General features: G+C 46.7%; 2 protein-coding genes across 3 annotated transcripts in view; both read right to left on the reverse strand.

The window, feature by feature from the left end:
* Window positions 1-499: 499 nt before the first annotated feature.
* Window positions 500-3,408, reverse strand: LOC309693256 (uncharacterized protein). The gene is made up of 4 exons (XM_082512317.1): window positions 3,127-3,408; window positions 1,502-1,813; window positions 1,295-1,369; window positions 500-941 (listed from the first exon to the last, which is right to left on the reverse strand). Exons 1-4 carry the CDS (start codon window positions 3,269-3,271, stop codon window positions 793-795), a joined length of 681 nt encoding a protein of 226 aa, XP_082368443.1. The 5' UTR covers window positions 3,272-3,408; the 3' UTR covers window positions 500-792.
* Window positions 3,409-22,126: 18,718 nt separating this feature from the next.
* The window catches only part of LOC309693974 (immunoglobulin lambda-1 light chain-like), a 255,987-nt gene continuing 255,093 nt past the window's right edge, over window positions 22,127-23,020 (reverse strand). The window contains exons 3-4 of one of the 2 annotated variants that reach the window (XM_082513665.1): window positions 22,909-22,983; window positions 22,127-22,555 (exon numbers count right to left, since the gene is read on the reverse strand). In XM_082513665.1, the coding sequence (XP_082369791.1) occupies window positions 22,407-22,555; window positions 22,909-22,983 (224 nt within the window). In that variant the 3' untranslated portion in view covers window positions 22,127-22,406. Of the gene's footprint in view, window positions 22,984-23,020 lie in introns of both variants that reach the window. The other variant, XM_082513666.1, reaches the window with a different exon arrangement.

Raw genomic sequence — 23,020 nt, forward strand, 5'->3', positions numbered from 1 at the left:
GCTTGTTGGAAAGGATTTTCTGAATCATTCAGTAGTTTTTGTAATAATAAGGACATTTAGCAAGACTTCAAAATGATTCTCCAACATTTGCTGTTCAGACTTGATCTGTTCTTACGTGTGTGATATCCAGAATGAAAAACTCAGCTCAGGTAATAAAATGGGAGCTGAGCAGACTGCAGGGGCTTCATGGTCTCTCCTTTGATTCCATTAAAGTTCATTTGTCAGCTGTGAGTTGAGGATTTGAGCTGTTTCTCTCACAGGTGAAGAACACAGATCCTTCCTGGAATCATTCTTGAAGCAGAGTTCCTGCTTGTAACTGTCATTGTGTTATTAAAGTGAAAGCCACAGCTAACGGTGTGGAGGCTGCAGAGCAGAAACCCACACAGCCCGTCTGCTGCAGGAGAGCAAGTTTGGATACAGTCAGTTTGTGCTTCACTCACACGGGTTGTTGTTGATCACACAATGAAAGTAGAATCAAACTCTTCATCTTCAAATCTTTATTGTTCACACAAACACAACTACACTGTTTGACATTTGAAAATCAAACAAAAACTTGTGATAAAAATATTCCTGATGGTTTTTGTTACTACAATAAAAGTCACAATAAGCACAAAAAGAATTCTAACTCAGAGCAACAATACATGTAAAGATGTATTTATTTCAGACGATCTTCTAACTGTTGAAGAAAAAGGCAAAATAAGCTCAACACATCATAACTAACATTTGTGATCAAAGTGATGAATGAGATGAATTGATGAGATGTGATGGTGAGAAAAGGCGAGCAGGAAACAGTCAGTCAGCATGTGTGCAGTTGGTGGACGCTCCCTTGTTTGTGAGCATCATCAGCAGAGAGAGTCCACAGCAGTACACCAGACTCTTCACTATCAGCACTGTGTACAGCAGGCAGAGCAGCTTCACCCTGCACTGAGACTGGAAGGACACTGAAGGACAGACAGACACAAAGAGACAGACAGACAGTCGGGTTATTCCTCTCAGATCAAGGAGAAAAAGTCCAAATAGAAACAGTCACAGCTTCTTCTTCAAGTGGATGAATTGATGTAGTGTTTGTGTCCACTTGGGGGCAGAAGAACTCCACAAGCAGCTAACAAACTGATCTCTGACATATTATGGTCTGTCTGCTGTTTGGTGCTGAGCAGCTAGTGTACAGTGGCTTTATCAGAGCTTGTTGGATGAAGATTTGATCAATTAGTGCAACTTTAAGAGCCTAAACTTGTTCCAGCTGCCTCATTGGACATTGGAGCTGTCCATGCAGAGAGGCAGCAGGTGATCTTACAGTCAGCTGGCTGCAGAGCTGGCAGGTCTGCTGGCTCTCTCTCTGGAGGACAGGAGGCTGCTGGAGCTGGAAGCTCTGAAACAGAAAAGGAGTCAAATGTTTGGAGCTGCAGTGAGAAATGTCAGTCCTCTGCTGCTCTGCTCTCTTTGACAGCATCTCCACATGAAGCTGAATCACTGCTGAACACAGTCACCAAGCCTTCATTACCTTGTTGTGTTCGGGCCTCCACTGTGCCCCCCTCGTGCTTCACCCAGCAGCTGTATTTATATGTGTCAGAATGGCTCCCATCAACCATCCTGATGGCAATGGTGCGTCCCGCCTCTCTGAGCTCCAGCTGCTCTCCCTCAGCAGGGGGCAGCTCCTCCGCTTCTCCGCCGTTCTTCTTCTGTCTTTTCCAGGAGAACTGGACCAGAGGAGGAAACATGGCTGAGGCCACACACAGCAGGGAGCTGTTCCCCTCCAGGTGGGCTCTGGATGCTGCTGGGTACACGCTCACCACGGGCTTCACTACCTGCTCATCTGAAGTTTGACAGCAGCAACAAGCAGCACAGACACACATTCACACAGTCAGCAGCAGCTTCCAGCACTGCACTGCATTCAGTCTGATCCTGGAAACTACATGGACTCTGATCACTAAACTACTCATCAGCACAAAGTTCACTACATACACTGGATTCAGCTTCATATCAAACACAGTCATCACCTCATGTCATCATGGCTCACATGAGGAACACTCAGCATGGTTTTACATCATGAAATAAAATGTATTTCTTCTCTTTTATTTTCTTGGCTTTACTTCACAATGTAATTTATCACAACTCTAAATGTATATATAGAGATTTGTCTTTAACTTTTTAAATATATTTCCAATCCCAAACACATTTCAACAGAGTTGATCTTCTTCCATAAAACCCATTAACCTTTTTTAACTTTATTCTGCACTGAAATTATGTAAATTTTAAATAGTCTTTAAAGACATGTTTTATATTTGTTACAATAACTAACATTCTTCTTTCAGAGACTTTAAAATTCTTAAATCTTTTACTGCAATAATTTGATCGGCTTTAATTTTATTATTTGGTTTGATTGTTATTTTCTTCCATATGTAAATGAATTATTAAATAAAATTAAATGCAACTTAGCTGAAATTTGAAAGATAATTAAATCCTTTTTTTCGGCCATTTGATTTAATTTATTATTATTTTTAATTAAAAAATTACATTTTGTGAATGATTGTGTATTTACTTTCACATATTTTTCAAAGTAGTATTTACAGATAACATTTTTGAACTTTCATCATTATTTGTCATTTTGACTCATAAAACCTGACTAACAATTTCATATTTTATCCAGTATTTTTCATCACATTTTAGACGTTTAATATTTTATGATCAGTATCTATGACAATTAATAAAATAATGTTTTTCCAAAAAAGACTCTTTGGACCAACATGCTATATCGTTCACTATTAAAAACATATCTACATTTTCTTCTTAGCAAAATTCATATTTACAAATCTGCTACTGTATTAATTTTAACATCAAATATGATCTTGTGTTAAAAACCAGCAGAATCACTGAGAGGATCAAATCCTAAATATTTGTAACATCACTAATATTTGCAGAAATAAAGAATAACTTTAGTTGTTCAGTGAGATTTCAACATGTTTTCAGAGATTATTGAGCTTTTCTTATGTAACAATGGCTGCAGATGAATTCTCTACTAATGATGAAAAACTAACATGTAAAGCCTGAAGCAGCACAAACTGACTTTAAACACATTTTCAGCTTCTACAATAAAACAACTGAAGGAAAATAAATGTTTGTTCTTACCTGTTACAGACAGTTTAGTTCCAGAGCCAAAGATGCGGTAGCTCCGTCCTGCCACTCCCACAGTGAGACAGACTGCTACAAAAACCTGTCTGCTGTTGAACGTGTCAGCTGAGGTGAATGAGTCCAAATGAGGAAGCAGGATCATATTTCAGCTCCATGATGTGTTTCTCTAATGTTCATATCAACATGACTGTCTCTTCTTCTCTTTTCTTTTAGCCACACTAGCAGCACGGCTCTGATGTTAATGTCAGTCTGTTGGTCAGTCCACTACTTTAGTCCACGTGAAAATAGAAAATCACTATATAAGCACCAGTCCATTTATCCCAGCAATGATGCACCACTACAATGAAACATGCTGCTGATAGTATCATGGTTTGGCCCATCTGGCTCACCATCATTAATCACACAATCAATTTTGAATTCTAGCAGCAAATTGTAAAGAAAACTATCAGAACATCTGTCTGTGAACTGAATCTCAGGAGAAAGTGGGCCATGCAGCACCACAATGACACAAACCAGTCACGTTTGTTCTCTTTGTTCCAAATAATGGTGAAAGAAAAATAATCCAGTGAATCCAGCGAGTGATGTGATGAGTCTCTGATGTCTTTCTGATGTGGTTTTGTTGCGTCCTTCAAACCACACCTGGTGTATTTTAGAAGAGCTGAAGAAACTGGCATCTGGAGCAAAGCAAGAGTGCCACTTCACCACCGTGCAGCCATGTCTCTGTTAGGAACATGACGTTCAGCTTATAAGTACCGAAAAAGTCCAGATCTTTTTGTAGTGGCAAGTCCTTTTGTTTGACGAACCAAACATCCCACAATTAAAAGTCCACAAGCCACTGCTGCACTGAGATAATATTCCGTACGCAGGCAAAAGAAGTCCACTGTCCAAATTTGTAAGTTGCGTTTTTATGGTTTATTTATTCAGTTTGGCGAGCAATAACAAGATCCATTTTTTTGTTACTTCCTGCTGCTTCTCCTGCTCTGGTAAAAAACCACAGGCCCACCCCAGTGCATGCTGGTCCTATACCAGTCTCTTTATTTATAGAAACAAAACGGCCCTACAGCTCTTACTGACTAATTTAACAAAGTAACATCAAACAAACATTGAAACAAAATATTATCCGACAAATAAACTTGTAAATAAATCCCAAAATATAAGTAAACTGACAACAAACTTTAACTCATTTCAAAAAAAAATAAAAGAACAAATAGCTCCAACACTCCGGCCCCTAATTGTGCATACAATCACAATTACTTTAAAGTCCCAAGAGGAGGAGCTATTCTCTTAAGCAGGTCCTTAATCTTTGCTAATGATCTTCTTCACAATGACGCTTCCAGTAGCAAAATAAGTTTTGTCACTGGCCTTTCCAAAACACTGGTCTTTGTGTGTAGTCTCACAGAACGCACCACGCCTTTTGCACTCTGGTTTACACTCAAGACTTTTGCCATCATCCACGATCCTCTTGGAGCTGTAGCGTCTGCAATTAAAACAACATCTCCAGGTATAAGACATCTTTTAGTCCTCATCCATTTTTGTCTTTCTTGCATCAGAGGTAGGTACTCAGAAAGCCATCTCTTCCAGAACAACTCTGCCATGAACTGTACCTGTTTCCACCTTTTCCTGACATGCAAATCACTTGGATCAAACAGTCCTGGTGGTAAAACTGGTTTGTTTTTCAGCAACAAGAAGTGATTGGGTGTCAGTGCTTCAAGATCATTTGAGTCATCTGAAACTCTAGTAATGGGTCTGTCGTTCATTATAGCTTCAACCTCACAGAAGACTGTTTGGAGTCCTTCATCATCCAAAACTTGCTCTTTGAGAACTGAGGCTAAAATACTCTTTATTGAAGGAATGAGGCGCTCCCACACACCGCCTTGGTGAGAAGCTGCTGGGATGTTAAAGTTCCATTTCATGCCATCCTGAACAAAAGCCTTTTGAATTTTAGCATGGTCCAGCTCAGTCAAACTTTCTTTCAACTCTCGATTCGCCCCAACAAAATTTGTAGCATTATCAGATCTGATGGTCGAAACTGGGCCTCGTCTACAGATGAACCTCCTCACAGCATTTATACAGGAGTCTGTATCAAGGGTACATGCAATCTCCAGATGTACTGCACGACTGGTCAAACAAGTAAAAAGAACTCCATACCTTTTAAGGAGACTTTGTCCTCTTTTAACACTTATAGGTCCAAAATAGTCCACTCCAACCTTTGTGAATGGAGCTGTGTCTGGCAGGACTCTCTCTTCAGGCAGATCCGCCATCTTTTGTTCAACAAACTTCCCTCTGTTGCGTCTACACCTGATACAACGAGACATGCTTTTCCTGGCAGCAGAATTTGCATTTAGTATCCAGTATTTTTGTCTTAGTTTTGACAGCATGTGTGCTCTTCCTGCGAGTCCCAACCTTTGATGGATATGGCGTAAAATCAGTGTTGACACATGCATATCCATCCATCCATCCATTCGCTTCCGCTTCTATTTTTTCAGGGTCGCGGGGGGCGCTGGAGCCTATCCCAGCTGTCATAGGGCGAGAGGCGGGGTACACCCAGGACAGGTCGCCAGTCTGTCGCAGGACACATGCATATCTTTTGTCAAAATTGCAGGATGCTTTACTTCCATAGTCGTGGCTGCTTTATTCAATCGGCCACCCACTCTGAGGATTCCTGCATCCAACACTGGATCAAGTTTGTAGAGACAACTTCCCTTGGAGACTCCTTTCAGGCCATTGCTGATTAAAACCGTTTCAGTTTTAAATTTCTGTTGTTGTGCATATTGAATAATAGCTTGTTCTGTCTTTGCTACATATTCTGGAGTCATATTTCCTTTCTTCAAAGTGGTCCTAAACCATTCCATTCTTATCTCCACTTCTTTCTGACTTTCCAGATCAATCTTATTCAAACCTGCAGCAAGCAACTCTTTCCTCTTCTGCGCCAGCAACACCAAGGCCTCTTTCAGCTTTAAAAGCCAGGCTACAGAGATTTTAAGTTTTGCCCAAGACGAGAAGTAATGGATAAGATAGTTGGTAGGATTTTGTAATTCCTTCACAACGACATTCATTGTCAGGTCCTTTTTTACCTCTGGAGTCATCTGCAGAAATTACACTGTACTCCACATCCAGTTTAGGCCATTCCTTTTCTGACTTATAGAGAAATTCTGGCCCTTTTATCCATCTTCTACATTTGAGGAAATCCCCAGCTCTCATGCCTCTGGATGTATCATCTGCAGGATTCTCCTTAGAAGAAACGTATCTCCACTGATTCACATCTGTTGCTTCTCGATTGACAGCAATTCTGTTTGCAACAAAAGTATTAAATCTTCAGGTTTCATTGGAGATGTATTTCAGTACTGTTGTACTATCAGTCCAAAAAACAGATTTTTCCAACCTTACCTGCAGCTCTTTTTGCAGAAGCATATTCACTCGAACTGCAAGAACTGCAGCCGTCACTTCCAGCCTGGGAATTGCAGTTTGCTTGAGAGGAGCAACTCTAGCTTCTCCCAGGATAAAAGCAACATGTGCGAGGTTATTCTTTTCCAACTTTAAATATGACACCGTTCCATACCCATCTTGACTTGCATCAGAAAAATGAAGTTGTGCCCTATCTGGTCTTCCAAAGCAACTTGGTTTAATGCAACGTTCCACTTTGAACTTTGAAATCAGCTGGAGATCCTCCAGCCAATCACGCCACCGCTGGGAAAGAGAGTGGGGAATAACTTCATCCCACTCCCAATTTTGTCGGCAAAGCTCTTGTAGCAACAGTTTAGCTGGCATACTGAAGGGAGACAAGATTCCCAAAGGATCATACAGTGAGCTGACCACAGACAAAATGCCCCTTCTGGTTGTTGGACGGTCCTGCAGGGAGGTTCTGAACTGGAACTTGTCTGTTTCTATGCACCACTGTAAACCCAGTGCTCTCTCAACTGGAAGCTGATCTGTGTCCAAATCCAGAGCCTTAATTTCCTTTGCTCTTCTTTCCTCTGGGATGGACATGAGTACTGTGCGACTGTTGCTGATCCATTTTGAAAGCTTAAATCCTCCTTTGGCGCAGATATCTGTCAGCCTCTTCACCATGTGCACTGCCTCCTCTTCTGAAGCAACAGATTTCAAACAATCATCCACATAAAAGTTTCTTTTGACTGTATCAACCACTTCAGCTGGAAACTGTTGTGCATTGTCATCTGCAGTTCTCTGTAGAGCATAATTTGCTCAGCTTGGCGAAGATACTGCTCCAAACAAATGCACCTTCATCCTGTATTCCTGCGCCAACCATGTAGTGTCGCCATGTTGCCACCAAAGGAAATGGAGAAAGTTGACGTGTTTTTCTGAGACATGAGCTTGTGAGCTCGGCATATCCTTGTTCAAGCATGTTGTTTACACATTCAGTGTATTCATCTTTATAACGAGCATCCTTTTCAAATCTCCGTCTGAGACTCTGGAGACGCTGCTCCGCGACACAGAGGTTATTGGGCAAGCTGGGACCTTCTCTCCTGAAAGGCAAATCCATGTGATAATGATTTCCAATAAGTTTTATTGAGCTACTAACAATATCCATGAAACAGATCCTCTCTGGACATTTCAGTCTGCTCCTCTGAGGATCTTTCATTAAAATCATGATTGTACTGTTTAATCAACATTTCTTCAAGACGCTCAACAGATATTGGCTGTTACAGCAGTGCAGTTGTTTTTCCTTCCAGTGTTACTTCCAGTGCACAGGGGACCAATTATGACCCAGCCAACTGTTGTTTTACAGCATTAGGTCCACCCTCCACACTGTTTATCACCTTCCATGGCTCTAAAACATTGGAAGCATCAGTGCCTATCAGTAGCTCCACCTCTGCATGTCACGGTCCTGGGTCTCCTGACCCAGCGTTTTTAGTTCTTTGTGATTTTCGTATTATTGTACTTGTGTGTGATTTATTCTATGGCTTCTAGTTTTGATCCCTTGCCCTTCATGTCTCCCTGTGTGCCCCTCTGTGTATCTGTGAGCCCTCGTCTCTCCTTATGTTTTATTCCATGCTTCCCCTGCCCATTATGTCTAAGTTCTCCCCGTGCTCTCTCTTCCCCCTGTGTGCCCTCTATGTATTTATGAGCCCTCGTCCCCTTTCGTGTTTATTCCGTGTCTCCCCTGCCCGTTACGTTGGTGTTCTACTCGTGCTCTCTCTCCTCTGTACTTCCTGTTTCACCTCTCCCGTCAGTGTTCAGTTCACCCCGCCCTGTCTCGTTATGATTATCAGTGTCACCTGTGTTCCCCGTGTGTTCCCACTCCCCTCGTTAACCCTCTGTGTATTTCTGTCTGCGTCTCCCTCTGTTCAGCGTGACGTCGTCCCTCATGTTGTGTGGATCTCCCTGTGTCTCTTTGCGTATGTTAGTTTACTTTTCCCAGTTTAGTTTTGTATTTCCTATGTTCGGCCATTCCAGCATTAAAGCTGTGATTTTGAGTTCATCCCCGTGTCTGTGAGTTTTGCGTTTGGGTCCTCCTCCTGCCTGCCACACAGCCGAGCCTTGACAGTACGACGTCACCAGATATGGACCCAGCAGCACTCAACCCACCAGAAGAACTGCGTCTGGACATAATCTACTCCGTGGAAAGACTCCTGCATCTGTGGCTCGAACATGAGGGGAAGGAATTTCGCCGTGCTGTGGAAACCAAACTACAGCGCTTGTTCTCTGGTCTTCCCTGGCTACTCAGTGCGCTCCACCCACTCGAACAGGATTTAATCCGCAACGAGCTCCACCTTCATCCCCCAGCTGCTACTACCCACCTGCCTGAAGGGCCGGATGTGGAGCCGCTCGGCCCGTCAGAGCCATCATCAAAAAAGAAACGGCATTCACGCCGCCGACGCGCCACCCCACAGCCGGACATTCGGCCTTCTAATTCACCTTCTGTGCTGCCAGAAGCTCCGTCGGCTCCCTCGCTGCTACTTCCAGCTCAGTTAGCTCCCTCGCAGCCCTTCGCAGCTCCGTTAGCTCCCTCGCCGCCACCCGCAGCTCCGTTAGCTCCCTCGCCGCCACCCGCAGCTCCGTTAGCTCCCTCGCCGCCACCCGCAGCTCCGTTAGCTCCCTCGCCGCCACCCGCAGCTCCGTTAGCTCCCTCGCCGCCACCCTCAGTTCAGTTAGCTCCCTCGCCGCCACCCTCAGTTCAGTTAGCTCCCTCGCCGCCACCCTCAGTTCAGTTAACTCCCTCGCCGCCACCCTCAGTTCAGTTAGCTCCCTCGCCGCCACCCTCAGTTCAGTTAGCTCCCTCGCCGCCACCCTCAGTTCAGTCTCCTGTGTCCCCGCTAGCTCAGCCATTAACTCCACCACAAGCTCCATTTTCACCTCTACCATTGCTTCAGTTATCAGTTCGGTCTGCCACTCAGTCACCCTTAGCTCCATCATCCACACTACCACCTGTTTCTCTTCCACCACAACCGTCACTACACCCAGCCACTCAGGCTGCTACTCAGTCAGTCATTCAACCCATAGCCCTGCCGTTACCATACCCTGTAGCTGAGCCACTAGCCGTCCGACCCACAGCCACTTCAGCCACTCCTTCACCCGTTACACCTCCACTACAACCATCACTGCAGTCTCCAGTGTCCCCAGTGCAGTCTCCAGTGTCCCCAGTGCAGTCTCCAGTGTCCCCAGTGCAGCATCCCTTAGCACAGTCATCCACTCAATCACCAGCTCCACTTTCCCCTCAACTATCACTACCACCTCTAGCTCAGTCTCCTGTGCACTCACCTCTGGTTCATTCTCCTGTGAAGTCATCAACTCCCCTGCCTTCTCCACTCTCACCACCTCCGTTACAACAGACATCAGTTCAGTCCCCTGTGCCAGTGCAGACGCCCTCAGTTCAGTCTCCCGTGCAGTTATCTACTTCACCACCGTCAGCAGCTCAGCTCCCGCTCTCACCCGTGTCTCCAGTAACTCAGTTAGCTGCCCAGCAGCCACTCTCCGCTCAGTCTCCTGTGTCGCCAGTTTTGCTCATTCACTCCATGCAGAGAGGTAACTGGATTTCTACTCAGGGTACTTTCCATGGTTTAGCCGCCGTTGGCACAGTTCGCCACTCCAGGGCTTCCCCAGAGGCTAGGTCTCAGTCACCAGCTGATTCTGGACCCCTGAAGTTTAAGCAGCCCCCTAAGAACTGCACCATGTTCGCATTGCCTGGGCAGAGTCAGTGCTCGGTGCAGCGCCAGTTGTCCTCATGTCGGCCGAAGGACTTCATGCCTGTTGGCGTTGTTTTGGCCTCCGCTGGAGGGTCCGAGGGGCCCGTTCAGCCTCCCGTCTCCGCTGGAGGGTCCGAGGGGCCCGTTCAGCCTCCTGTCTCCGCTGGAGGGTCCGAGGGGCCCGTTCAGCCTCCTGTCTCCGCTGGAGGGTCCGAGGGGCCCGTTCAGCCTCACGCCGCATCAGCTGGAGGGCCCGAGGAGCCTGTCCAGCCGCCATCTGCGACCGCCTCGTCATCGCCTGGCCCGGCTACATCCGCCTGTGCTGCAGCTCCGCCTGGCCCGGCCTCAGCCTCTGCGTCCTCGCCTGGCCCGGCCTCAGCCTCTGCGTCCTCGCCTGGCCCGGCTACATCCGCCTGTGCTGCAGCTCCGCCTGGCCCGGCCTCAGCCTCTGCAGCTCCGCCTGGCCCGGCCTCAGCCTCTGCAGCTCCGCCTGGCCCGGCCTCAGCCTCTGCAGCTCCGCCTGGCCCGGCCTCCGAGTCTTCGTCCTCGCCTGGCCCGGCCTCCGAGTCTTCGTCCTCGCCTGGTCCGGCCTCCGAGTCTTCGTCCTCGCCTGGTCCGGCCTCCGAGTCTTCGTCCTCGCCTGGTCCGGCCTCCTCAGAGCCTTCGTCTGCCGCAGCCTCCTCAGAGCCTTCGTCTGCCGCAGCCTCCGAGCCTTCGTCTGCCGCAGCAGCCTCAGCCTGTGCTTCGCCTGGTCCCGCCTTGACTGGTCCCGTCTCGACTGGTCCTGTGCCCACCGGGCCTCGGCCAGTACGCCTGACACTGGAGAGCCGCCGCCGCTGCCTTCCGCGCGGCCGGCCCCCTGAACTGCACCGTCATCACCTGAGTGGCCGCCGTCGCCTTCCGCACGGCCGGCCCCCGGACCGCCTTCGCCTGAGTGGCCGCCGTCGCCTTCCGCACGGCCGGCCCCCTGAACTGCGCCGTCATCGCCTGAGTGGCCGCCGTCGCCTTCCGCACGGCCGGCCCCCGGACCGCCTTCGCCTGAGTGGCCGCCGTCGCCTTCCGCACGGTCGGCCCGCGGACCAGCGCTGTCATCGTCGCCGCCGCCTCCCGCGCGGTCGGCCTCCTGAACTGCTCCGTCGTCTCCTTCACCGCCGCCGTTGCCTTGCGCACGGCCGGCCTCCTGAACTGTTTCCACGTCGCCGCCGTTGCCTTGCGCACGGCCGGCCTCCTGAACTGTTTCCACGTCTCCGCCGTTGCCTTGCGCACGGTCGGCCCCCTGAACTGTTTCCACGTCTCCGCCGTTGCCTTGCGCATGGTCGGCCCCCTGAACTGCTCTGTGTTTGAGTTATTTTCTTGGGCTCCGGTGTTTGCTGTGCTCTTCTTTTGTTTTCTGTTCCGAGCCCTCCGTCCTGGGCCCCCGCCGCCCGCCCTGGGTTGTTTTCTGTTTGGTTTTGTTTTTCTGTGTTTGGGCTGTCTGGAGCCAGCCCTTGAGGGGGGGGTACTGTCACGGTCCTGGGTCTCCTGACCCAGCGTTTTTAGTTCTTTGTGATTTTCGTATTATTGTACTTGTGTGTGATTTATTCTATGGCTTCTAGTTTTGATCCCTTGCCCTTCATGTCTCCCTGTGTGCCCCTCTGTGTATCTGTGAGCCCTCGTCTCTCCTTATGTTTTATTCCATGCTTCCCCTGCCCATTATGTCTAAGTTCTCCCCGTGCTCTCTCTTCCCCCTGTGTGCCCTCTATGTATTTATGAGCCCTCGTCCCCTTTCGTGTTTATTCCGTGTCTCCCCTGCCCGTTACGTTGGTGTTCTACTCGTGCTCTCTCTCCTCTGTACTTCCTGTTTCACCTCTCCCGTCAGTGTTCAGTTCACCCCGCCCTGTCTCGTTATGATTATCAGTGTCACCTGTGTTCCCCGTGTGTTCCCACTCCCCTCGTTAACCCTCTGTGTATTTCTGTCTGCGTCTCCCTCTGTTCAGCGTGACGTCGTCCCTCATGTTGTGTGGATCTCCCTGTGTCTCTTTGCGTATGTTAGTTTACTTTTCCCAGTTTAGTTTTGTATTTCCTATGTTCGGCCATTCCAGCATTAAAGCTGTGATTTTGAGTTCATCCCCGTGTCTGTGAGTTTTGCGTTTGGGTCCTCCTCCTGCCTGCCACACAGCCGAGCCTTGACACTGCATCAATGTTGTGAAGTTAAACAGGTTGAAGATGAGGCCACTGATCAATGTCGCCTTGCTGGGGAATATTGACTGTAGAAACTGGCATGGTCCTTTGAGTCAACACTTTTATTTGATACAGATCTTGCATTTAAAAGAGCTAATTTAACTCTCCTTCCATCCATGGTAGCAGGTTGGATATGCAGTAAATGCAAGTTGTTTAATTTCTCCACCTCCCATCGTATCCTGTCAGCATGGCAACCAATAAAACTGCATCACGTGTGCATGGTGTGATGACGTCGGCTAAACAGGAAGAAGGCAGGGCTGTCTGTGGGCAGCTTCCCAGAGCACGTGCCACATACATGTCCACGTCCCCGGCGCCCCTTTCAGAATATATATATATATATATATATATATATATATATATATATATATAAAAAACACCCAGCACGCCCCTGCGGGCGGTTTATCCTTCAAGCTCGGGTCCTCTACCAGAGGCCTGGGAGCTTGAGGGTCCTGCGCAGTATCTTAGCTGTTCCCAGGACTGCGCTCTTCTGGACAGAGATCTCCGATGTTTTTCCCGGGATCTGCTGGAGCCACTCGCCTAGCTTGGGAGTCACCGCACCTAGTGCTCCGATTACCACGGGGACCACCGTTACCTTCACCCTCCACATCCTCTCGAGCTCTTCTCTGAGCCCTTGGTATTTCTCCAGCTTCTCGTGTTCCTTCTTCCTGATATTGCTGTCATTGGGAACCGCTACATCGATCACTACGGCTGTCTTCTTCTGTTTGTCTACCACCACTATGTCCGGTTGGTTAGCCACCACCATTTTGTCCGTCTGTATCTGGAAGTCCCACAGGATCTTAGCTCGGTCATTCTCCACCACCCTTGGGGGCATCTCCCATTTTGACCTCGGGACTTCTAGGTTATACTCGGCACAGATGTTCCTGTACACTATGCCGGCCACTTGGTTATGGCGTTCCATGTATGCCTTGCCTGCTAGCATCTTGCACCCTGCTGTTATGTGCTGGATAGTCTCTGGGGCATCTTTACACAGCCTGCACCTGGGGTCTTGCCTGGTGTGATAGACCCCAGCCTCTATGGATCTTGTACTCAGAGCTTGTTCTTGTGCTGCCATGATTAGTGCCTCTGTGCTGTCTTTCAGTCCAGCTTTGTCCAGCCACTGGTAGGATTTCTGGATATCAGCCACCTCCTCTATCTGCCGGTGGTACATACCGTGCAGGGGCCTGTCCTTCCATGATGGTTCCTCGTCTCCCTCCTCTTTCTTGGGTTTCTGCTGCCTGAGGTATTCACTGAGCACTCGGTCAGTTGGGGCCATCTTCCCAATGTATTCTTGGATGTTCCTTGTCTCATCCTGGACTGTGGTGCTGACACTCACCAGTCCCCGTCCCCCTTCCTTCCGCTTAGCGTACAGCCTCAGGGTGCTGGACTTGGGGTGAAACCCTCCATGCATGGTCAGGAGCTTTCTTGTCTTTATGTCAGTGGCTTCTATCTCCTCCTTTGGCCAGCTTATTACCCCAGCAGGGTACCTGATCACGGGCAGGGCGTATGTGTTGATGGCCCGGATCTTGTTCTTACCATTCAGCTGACTCCTCAGGACTTGCCTGACCCTCTGCAGGTACTTGGTGGTTGCAGCTTTTCTAGCGGCCTCTTCATGGTTCCCATTCGCCTGCGGGATCCCCAGGTACTTGTAACTGTCCTCTATGTCTGCAATGTTGCCTTCTGGTAGTTCAATCCCCTCAGTTCTGACTACCTTCCCTCTCTTTGTTACCATCCGACTACACTTCTCCAGTCCGAACGACATTCTAATGTCATTGCTGTATAGCCTGGTAGTGTGGATCAGTGAATCGATGTCTCGTTCACTCTTGGCATACAGCTTGATGTCATCCATGTACAGGAGGTGGCTGACAACTGCTCCGTTCCGTAGTCGGTATCCGTAGCCAGTCTTGTTAATGATCTCACTGAGGGGGTTCAGGCCTATGCAGAACAGCAGTGGGGACAGAGCATCTCCTTGGTAGATCCCGCACTTGATGGTAACTTGTGCTATGGGCTTGGAGTTGGCCTCTAGTGTTGTACGCCACATCCCCATTGAGTTCCTGATGAAGGCTCTTAGGGTCCCATTGATCTTGTACAATTCTAGGCATTCCAGTATCCAGCTGTGGGGCATTGAGTCATAGGCCTTCTTGTAATCAATCCAGGCAGTGCACAGGTTGGTCAGTCTGGTCTTGCAGTCTCGGCTGATTGTTCTGTCTACCAATAGCTGGTGTTTTGCACCTCTGGTATTCTTGCCAATTCCTTTCTGTGTCCCGCTCATGTATTGACCCATGTGCCTGTTCATCTTAGCCGATATGATGCCTGACAGGAGCTTCCATGTAGTACTGAGGCAGGTTATTGGTCGGTAGTTGGAGGGGACCGGTCCCTTCTTGGGGTCCTTGGGGATCAGGACCGTCCGGCCTTCAGTTAGCCATTCCGGGTGTCTTTCGTTAACTAGCAGCTGGTTCATTTGTGCTGCCAGACGCTCGTGGAGTGCAGTCAGCTTCTTCAGCCAGTAGGCGTGAACCATGTCGGGCCCTGGTGCTGTCCAACTCTTCATACTGGAGACCCTTTCTTGGATATCTGCCACTGTGATGGTTACTGGACCCTGTTCAGGGAGGTCGCTGTGGTCTGCCCTCAGATCCTCTAGCCACTGAGCATTGCCGTTATGGGTTGCATCCTTCTCCCATATGCTCTTCCAGTATTGCTCCGTCTCCAGCCTTGGTGGTGCTGTTCTCTTATTGTTCCCTTGCCACTGAGAGTACACCTTTGCTGGTTCTGTGGAGAACAGCTGGTTTATTCTCCTGCCTTCTATCTCTCTGGTGTACCTCCTCAAGCGGCTGACCAAGGCTGTGAGTCTTTGCTTGGCAGTTTCCAAGGCCTCAGGTATGGACAGCTTGCTGTATTTCTTAGGCACCTTATTTGTCGCACCTTTCTGCAACTCCGTTAGTTGGCTAACCTCCCTCCGTGCTACTTTGATCTTGCCCTCTAGCCTCCTTCTCCATGGAGGGTACTGCCCCTTGTGGCTGTTCAACTTGTAGCCAAGCATCTCACTGATCACTGCTGCCGTATTGTAGATCAGCTTGTTAGTGTCGGTAATCGTGGTTGTAGGTATTGCCCGTAGTGCTGCATTAACATCATCTAGCAGACCTTCTGAGGGTACTTCACGTAATCTTGGTAACCAGCTACGGGGGATCCAGGTTTCAAGCTTGGCCATGATCCTATTTTTCAGGTCAGTTCCTCTCGCACTCAACGATCCTTCTCCTATCGCACTTGGGGCTATGTACCCAATCTCGGGTGGGGGTGATGATATCTCCCCCCTGACCTGGCGTCCTGACTCCTCCTTGCCGTAGCATTTGTGTTGTACCTCGTCAATCTCTAGCTGTGAGAGCAGTCCCTTCTTTCGAATGTTGGAACACTGAGCTACTAGTTGTTTCGCCGTCATTGTGGATGTTGGGTATCGAAGAATCCATAGGTCCCTCATCCTATTCATGTAGCCCCTTCCGCCGGGGTTACTTGCGTAGTAGCATTCCAACAACGCCCTGTTTTCGTCCCTTGCCCACCGATGCCTTCTTGTTCCAGTAGCCCACTTTTCGTCAGGGTGCCCTGGTTCCTCAACACCTGACGCGGACCTTGTTGATCCGGGCGACGTCCGAGCCGGCATGCCTTCATATTTATCTGTCTCGCTCATGTCTGCGGTAGGCTTGCTTAGCATAGGGGGTCTAGCCTTAGGACCCTTACTGGATACAGACGCCCCAGGCAGGAATCGAACTTGCGATCCTATATATATATATATATATATATATATATATATATATATATATATATATATATATATATATATATATATATGCAGAGGGTCAGGCAAGTCCTGAGGAGTCAGCTGAATGGTAAGAACAAGATCCGGGCCATCAACACGTACGCCCTGCCCGTGATCAGGTACCCTGCTGGGGTAATAGGCTGGCCAAAGGAGGAGATAGAAGCCACTGACATAAAGACAAGAAAGCTCCTGACCATGCATGGAGGGTTTCACCCCAAATCCAGCACCCTGAGGCTGTACGCTAAGCGGAAGGAAGGGGGCCGGGGACTGGTGAGTGTCAGCACCACAGTCCAGGATGAGACAAGGAACATCCAAGAATACATTGGGAAGATGGCCCCAACTGACCGAGTGCTCAGTGAATACCTCAGGCAGCAGAAACCCAAGAAAGAGGAGGGAGACGAGGAACCATCATGGAAGGACAGGCCCCTGCACGGTATGTACCACCGGCAGATAGAGGAGGTGGCTGATATCCAGAAATCCTACCAGTGGCTGGACAAAGCTGGACTGAAAGACAGCACAGAGGCACTAATCATGGCAGCACAAGAACAAGCTCTGAGCACAAGATCCATAGAGGCTGGGGTCTATCACACCAGGCAAGACCCCAGGTGCAGACTGTGTAAAGATGCCCCAGAGACAATCCAGCACATACCAGCAGGGTGCAAGATGCTAGCAGGCAAGGCATACATGGAACGCCATAACCAAGTGGCCGGCATAGTGTACAGGAACATCTGTGCCGAGTATAACCTGGAAGTCCCGAGGTCAAAATGGGAGATGCCCCCAAGGGTGGTGGAGAATGACCGAGCTAAGATCCTGTGGGACTTCCAGATACAGACGGACAAAATGGTGGTGGCTAACCAACCGGACATAGTGGTGGTAGACAAACAGAAGAAGACGGCCGTAGTGATCGATGTAGCGGTTCCGAATGACAGCAATATCAGGAAGAAGGAACACGAGAAGCTGGAGAAATACCAAGGGCTCAGAGAAGAGCTCGAGAGGATGTGGAGGGTGAAGGTAACGGTGGTCCCCGTGGTAATCGGAGCACTACGTGCGGTGACTCCCAAGCTAGGCGAGTGGCTCCAGCAGATCCCGGGAATAACATCGGAGATCTCTGTCCAGAAGAGCGCAGTCCTGGGAACAGCTAAGATACTGCGCAGGACCCTCAAGCTCCCAGGCCTCTGGTAGAGGACCCGAGCTTGAAGGATAAACCGCCCGCAGGGGCGTGCTGGGTGTTTTTTTTGACATATATATATATATATATATATATATATATATATATATATATATATATATATATATATATATATATATATATATATTGAAGGAGCTGTCCCGTCCCTGCAAAAATCTGTTCCAACCTGTGCAATCAGGCAGGTTCTGCAGCATCTGCGCAAGGACAGAGGGAGTCAAGAGGAGCTTCTATCCCCAAACTAAACCAGAACATGAAAGGCTTTAAAAGCAAATTAAATCATTTTAAAATGAATTCTAAAATGAATGGGCAGCCAGTGAAGTCAAGCTGAAAAAGTGGAAATGTGCTCAAACTTTGGAGAGCCAGTTAAAAGACGAGTCGCAGCATTTCGCGGCCTCTGTGGATGAGGAATGTATGAAGCACTGGCTCCTATATAAAGTGCATTACAGTAATCCAGCTAATGCTAACAAAGGTGTTGATAACTGTCTCAAAGAGCTGCAGTGAAAGAATTGCTTTATTTTAGCCAGCTGCATGAGCTGAAAGAAGCCTGACTTTATGACGGCCTTAATCTGAGTCCACTTTGACTCCCAGGTTTGTGACAGTTGCCTTATTGTGCTGGGCCAAGGTATCTAAATATACATTGGGGATCTCAGTGGGGCTACCAAAAACCATCACCTCGGTCTTTTTGTCATTGAATTTTAATCCAGTGCCCACTGAAAATGGTTTTGATAAACTAGAATCGTATTTATTGTCTTCTATTTCAAACAAACCACTGGCACAACCAGGTCAAGGCGGCCATGACCTGCTGGGTTTGGACAACCCGGGAACCCATTGATTAGTCTGCTGACTTAGCTTCAGGATACAACAAGCAATTCTTCTTGGCTTCTGGTTTGTCCAGCAGATATCTGGACAAAGACTTCAAATTCTTGTTATTGCTCATTGTTTATGAAAACAGAGAATTTAAAAACAACTGAATAAAAAGTCATGTCTGGATTATATTTGATGATGTGATGCATTTTCAGCAGATGGACTCTTTTGTTCTCCTCACAGACTGTTTTCCTGCATGAAACCAAAGCTGCATGTAATTGGTCAGAAGCACAAACAGAGAGCAGAAATCTTGTCCTTTTATTCCAGATTTGACATATTCAGATACAAAATCAGTTTTTTTCTATCAGAGAGAAAAGAAGGTGACAGAAAGATGAGGCACCGTGACTGATTCATCCTCTATAAACATCCACAGGAAACTGATGGAAATGTGTCCAACAACATCAGCGTCCTAATGAGCCGCTGCTAGAAGGACAAGATCCTGACCTGACATCAGTCCAAGTGTCTGGTTAAATGTACTGAAAGGTGTTAAACAACAAGTGCTGCTGGAAGAGTTTTCATGAAGAGAACATTAACACTGTGAATGAGGGATGGACTTTGACTCAGTTTGACACAATCTGTTTTTCTTTCACTTTGAATAAATGTTTTTGTGGGACTGAGGATACATTTGTTTACATTTGGAAGTTTGATGTCATCTGTTCCTCTTGTTTCTGTCTTAAAACAGGATGAAAAATCTGTTTAAACAGAAATAAATCGAATTGAATTTCTGACAGCAGTAAATAAAAATGGTCCCTGAGCTCAGTATGTTTGTGACTCTGAGATGGAGGTGAAACATGTGAAGCTGGCTGTGGTTTACTGCTCTCTTCCTGTCACAGACACTGTTTGACATCTGTTCATCTGTTGGTTTTTGTTCAGGCTGCAGGGATCATTTCTCACTGTGGAGATCATACTTCCAACAGTTACAGTAGTAGGTGGCTGAATGATCGCGTTTAACTTTATTTATCTTCAACTCACAGCTGTTCTGTGTATTCATGGATGAGAAATCATCTTTCTGAGGATGACCGTAACCTTTGTTAAGCGTGCAGCTACCTCCCTTAGGCATATACCCAATCACTCTGAATGTTCCTCTTTCTTTCTTTTGATACCACCATACTTCATTGGCATAACACGGTTCAGTCCCTCCACAGCTGAAGGAGACACTTTGTCCAACTCTCCTGGTCAATGTTAAATCCTCCTGAATCAGCTGTTCTGCTGCCATGGTAACCAGTGCTGTAGAGACACAGACAGATAGATGAAGGTTAGTGTGACAGTGTTTGTTACAGGTTGACTTTGTTGGCTCCTGATTGGCTGGAAACACTCACCTGAACACAGACAGCACAGAGCAGCAGCTGGGAGGAAAAGCATTTTGTGCAGTGGTGTTTCCTCTGGTGAACCTGGGGAGAAGTGGCGCTCTGATGCAGCTGAGGCCAAACAAGGACGAGCTGTGAGATCAGACGAGGGCCACGTGGTTTCTAACAGGTCCTCAAAGCTCCCATCAGCCCCTGCGGCCCACAGATAAGACTGCTGCTGCTGATTGACAGCTCAGCTGAAGCTGCTGTGGTTTCATCGTCTTCATTTCAATCTGACAGCAGATCCAAAAATCTGGGTCACATGATGCACAAACACTCAGAAACATTCATGTTGCTGTGAATTTACTAACACACACTGTTATCTGTGGTTTAACAGCTGTGATGAAAACACTAAATATAACTAAAATATAAATAAATAGAAAAATCTAAAAAAAGATAATATGGTTAAATATTTTAAAAGTTCATAAATTGCACTCAAAGTAGTTAAAAAAAACAAAATCATATATAACAACATTTAGAGTAAAAATCTTATTTGAAACAAACACATGTGGTTCTGTTGTGTGTTTAAATATGTGCACACTGTGGTTCTGTTGTGTGTTTAAATATGTGCACACTGTGGTTCTGTTGTGTGTTTAAATATGTGCACACTGTGGTTGTGTTGTGTGTTTAAATATGTGCACACTGTGGTTCTGTTGTGTGTTTAAATATGTGCACACTGTGGTTCTGTTGTGTGTTTAAATATGTGCACACTGTGGTTCTGTTGTGTGTTTAAATATGTGCACACTGTGGTTCTTTCCCACATCTTCTAATGTGTTTTGTTCCAAGTTGGTTTCAGACTGAAGGATTCATTAAAGCCTTTTTAAGAATCATTAAAATGATGATCATCAATTCTAATATCTATAAACAGTAATAAAAACAGGGCTGTGTTTCACGTCAGCTTCATTTATTTGTAGCCATGGTTAGATTTCATCTGCAGCAGGCAGTCATCCACCTTTACACACACATTTACACAACAGTACAAAAGTACTTTTTGATTCCTGAAAGAGAAATAAGACAAATGTTGCCTTTGTATCATCTCTGATATGGAAGGGATCATTTGAAGATGTGAGTGAAGGACACAAATATTTGGATCTGGTGTTGTTCTACATTTTAGGACTAAAAGACAGAAGGAAGAAAGTGAAAGTGACTGTGCGAGGCGTTGAAGTCATGAAGTCAAGTGGAGGCCGCTGACTGCTGTTACTTTCTGCTGTACAGGTTCAACAGGGACTCACAGTCAGCCTGCTAGAACATTTGGATGAAGAGAAAAAGGAGGAAAAAGACTTTGAGGGACAAATCCAATAAGATCAGCATGTTTTGAATGTGGGAATACAACAGTTTCCTCCACCATGACACACACTGGAGCCTCTTTTTGCTCACAGCTTCACTGTTTGTCTCAAAGTTCAGTTTGGAGGCCAAAATTGTTGCAACACATTTGTAAGTTTGCACTAATTTCACTGTGTGACCCTTAATGGATGTAATGAAAGAATCAGTCAGTGAAATATGAAGCTGTGCTGTAAGTTTGGAGGAGAAAAGTGTCTGAGTGACTTTAATGAGGTGAACACATGAATACAGAGCACTGACTGACACGTACACACTCCTTTAATGAGTCGCACACATTTTTGTGACTTCATGAAATGTCAAAAATGACACAACACACAACAAGCTGCGAGCACATTATTGTGTGTTTGCTGTTTGTGTGCTTTGTTTGCTGTTATGATAGCAGGCATACAGCCATGTTCTCAATGTCTCAGCTATCATTGATTATTGCTGCTCTTCCTCTTCTATTAGGCACTTCAACTCAATGAATGACACACAGAAAGATTTCATGACTGTGTTCTTCACAATAAGGAGAATATGTTATCTGCATCTGAATGACTCATGTTGCCTTGTTTCTACTTTGTTTGCATATTTCTGCTTGTTGGAAAGGATTTTCTGAATCATTCAGTAGTTTTTGTAATAATAAGGACATTTAGCAAGACTTCAAAATGATTCTCCAACATTTGCTGTTCAGACTTGATCTGTTCTTACGTGTGTGATATCCAGAATGAAAAACTCAGCTCAGGTAATAAAATGGGAGCTGAGCAGACTGCAGGGGCTTCATGGTCTCTCCTTTGATTCCATTAAAGTTCATTTGTCAGCTGTGAGTTGAGGATTTGAGCTGTTTCTCTCACAGGTGAAGAACACAGATCCTTCCTGGAATCATTCTTGAAGCAGAGTTCCTGCTTGTAACTGTCATTGTGTTATTAAAGTGAAAGCCACAGCTAACGGTGTGGAGGCTGCAGAGCAGAAACCCACACAGCCCGTCTGCTGCAGGAGAGCAAGTTTGGATACAGTCAGTTTGTGCTTCACTCACACGGCTTGTTGTTGATCACACAATGAAAGTAGAATCAAACTCTTCATCTTCAAATCTTTATTGTTCACACAAACACAACTACACTGTTTGACATTTGAAAATCAAACAAAAACTTGTGATAAAAATATTCCTGATGGTTTTTGTTACTACAATAAAAGTCACAATAAGCACAAAAAGAATTCTAACTCAGAGCAACAATACATGTAAAGATGTATTTATTTCAGACGATCTTCTAACTGTTGAAGAAAAAGGCAAAATAAGCTCAACACATCATAACTAACATTTGTGATCAAAGTGATGAATGAGATGAATTGATGAGATGTGATGGTGAGAAAAGGCGAGCAGGAAACAGTCAGTCAGCATGTGTGCAGTTGGTGGACGCTCCCTTGTTTGTGAGCATCATCAGCAGAGAGAGTCCACAGCAGTACACCAGACTCTTCACTATCAGCACTGTGTACAGCAGGCAGAGCAGCTTCACCCTGCACTGAGACTGGAAGGACACTGAAGGACAGACAGACACAAAGAGACAGACAGACAGTCGGGTTATTCCTCTCAGATCAAGGAGAAAAAGTCCAAATAGAAACAGTCACAGCTTCTTCTTCAAGTGGATGAATTGATGTAGTGTTTGTGTCCACTTGGGGGCAGAAGAACTCCACAAGCAGCTAACAAACTGATCTCTGACATATTATGGTCTGTCTGCTGTTTGGTGCTGAGCAGCTAGTGTACAGTGGCTTTATCAGAGCTTGTTGGATGAAGATTTGATCAATTAGTGCAACTTTAAGAGCCTAAACTTGTTCCAGCTGCCTCATTGGACATTGGAGCTGTCCATGCAGAGAGGCAGCAGGTGATCTTACAGTCAGCTGGCTGCAGAGCTGGCAGGTCTGCTGGCTCTCTCTCTGGAGGACAGGAGGCTGCTGGAGCTGGAAGCTCTGAAACAGAAAAGGAGTCAAATGTTTGGAGCTGCAG

This window comes from Aulonocara stuartgranti, assembly GCF_965226115.1.
Source record: "Aulonocara stuartgranti genome assembly, chromosome: 18".
Classification (NCBI taxonomy): domain Eukaryota; kingdom Metazoa; phylum Chordata; class Actinopteri; order Cichliformes; family Cichlidae; genus Aulonocara; species Aulonocara stuartgranti.

Coding starts and splice junctions, on each gene's coding strand:
- LOC309693256 (XM_082512317.1), bottom strand. CDS start 3,271: ATGATCCTGCTTCCTCATTTGGACTCATTCACCTCAGCTGACACGTTC. Junction 1,814..3,126: donor AACTAAACTGTCTGTAACAG/GTAAGAACAAAC, acceptor GTCAAACTTCAG/ATGAGCAGGTAGTGAAGCCC. Junction 1,370..1,501: donor GGAGGCCCGAACACAACAAG/GTAATGAAGGCT, acceptor TTTCTGTTTCAG/AGCTTCCAGCTCCAGCAGCC.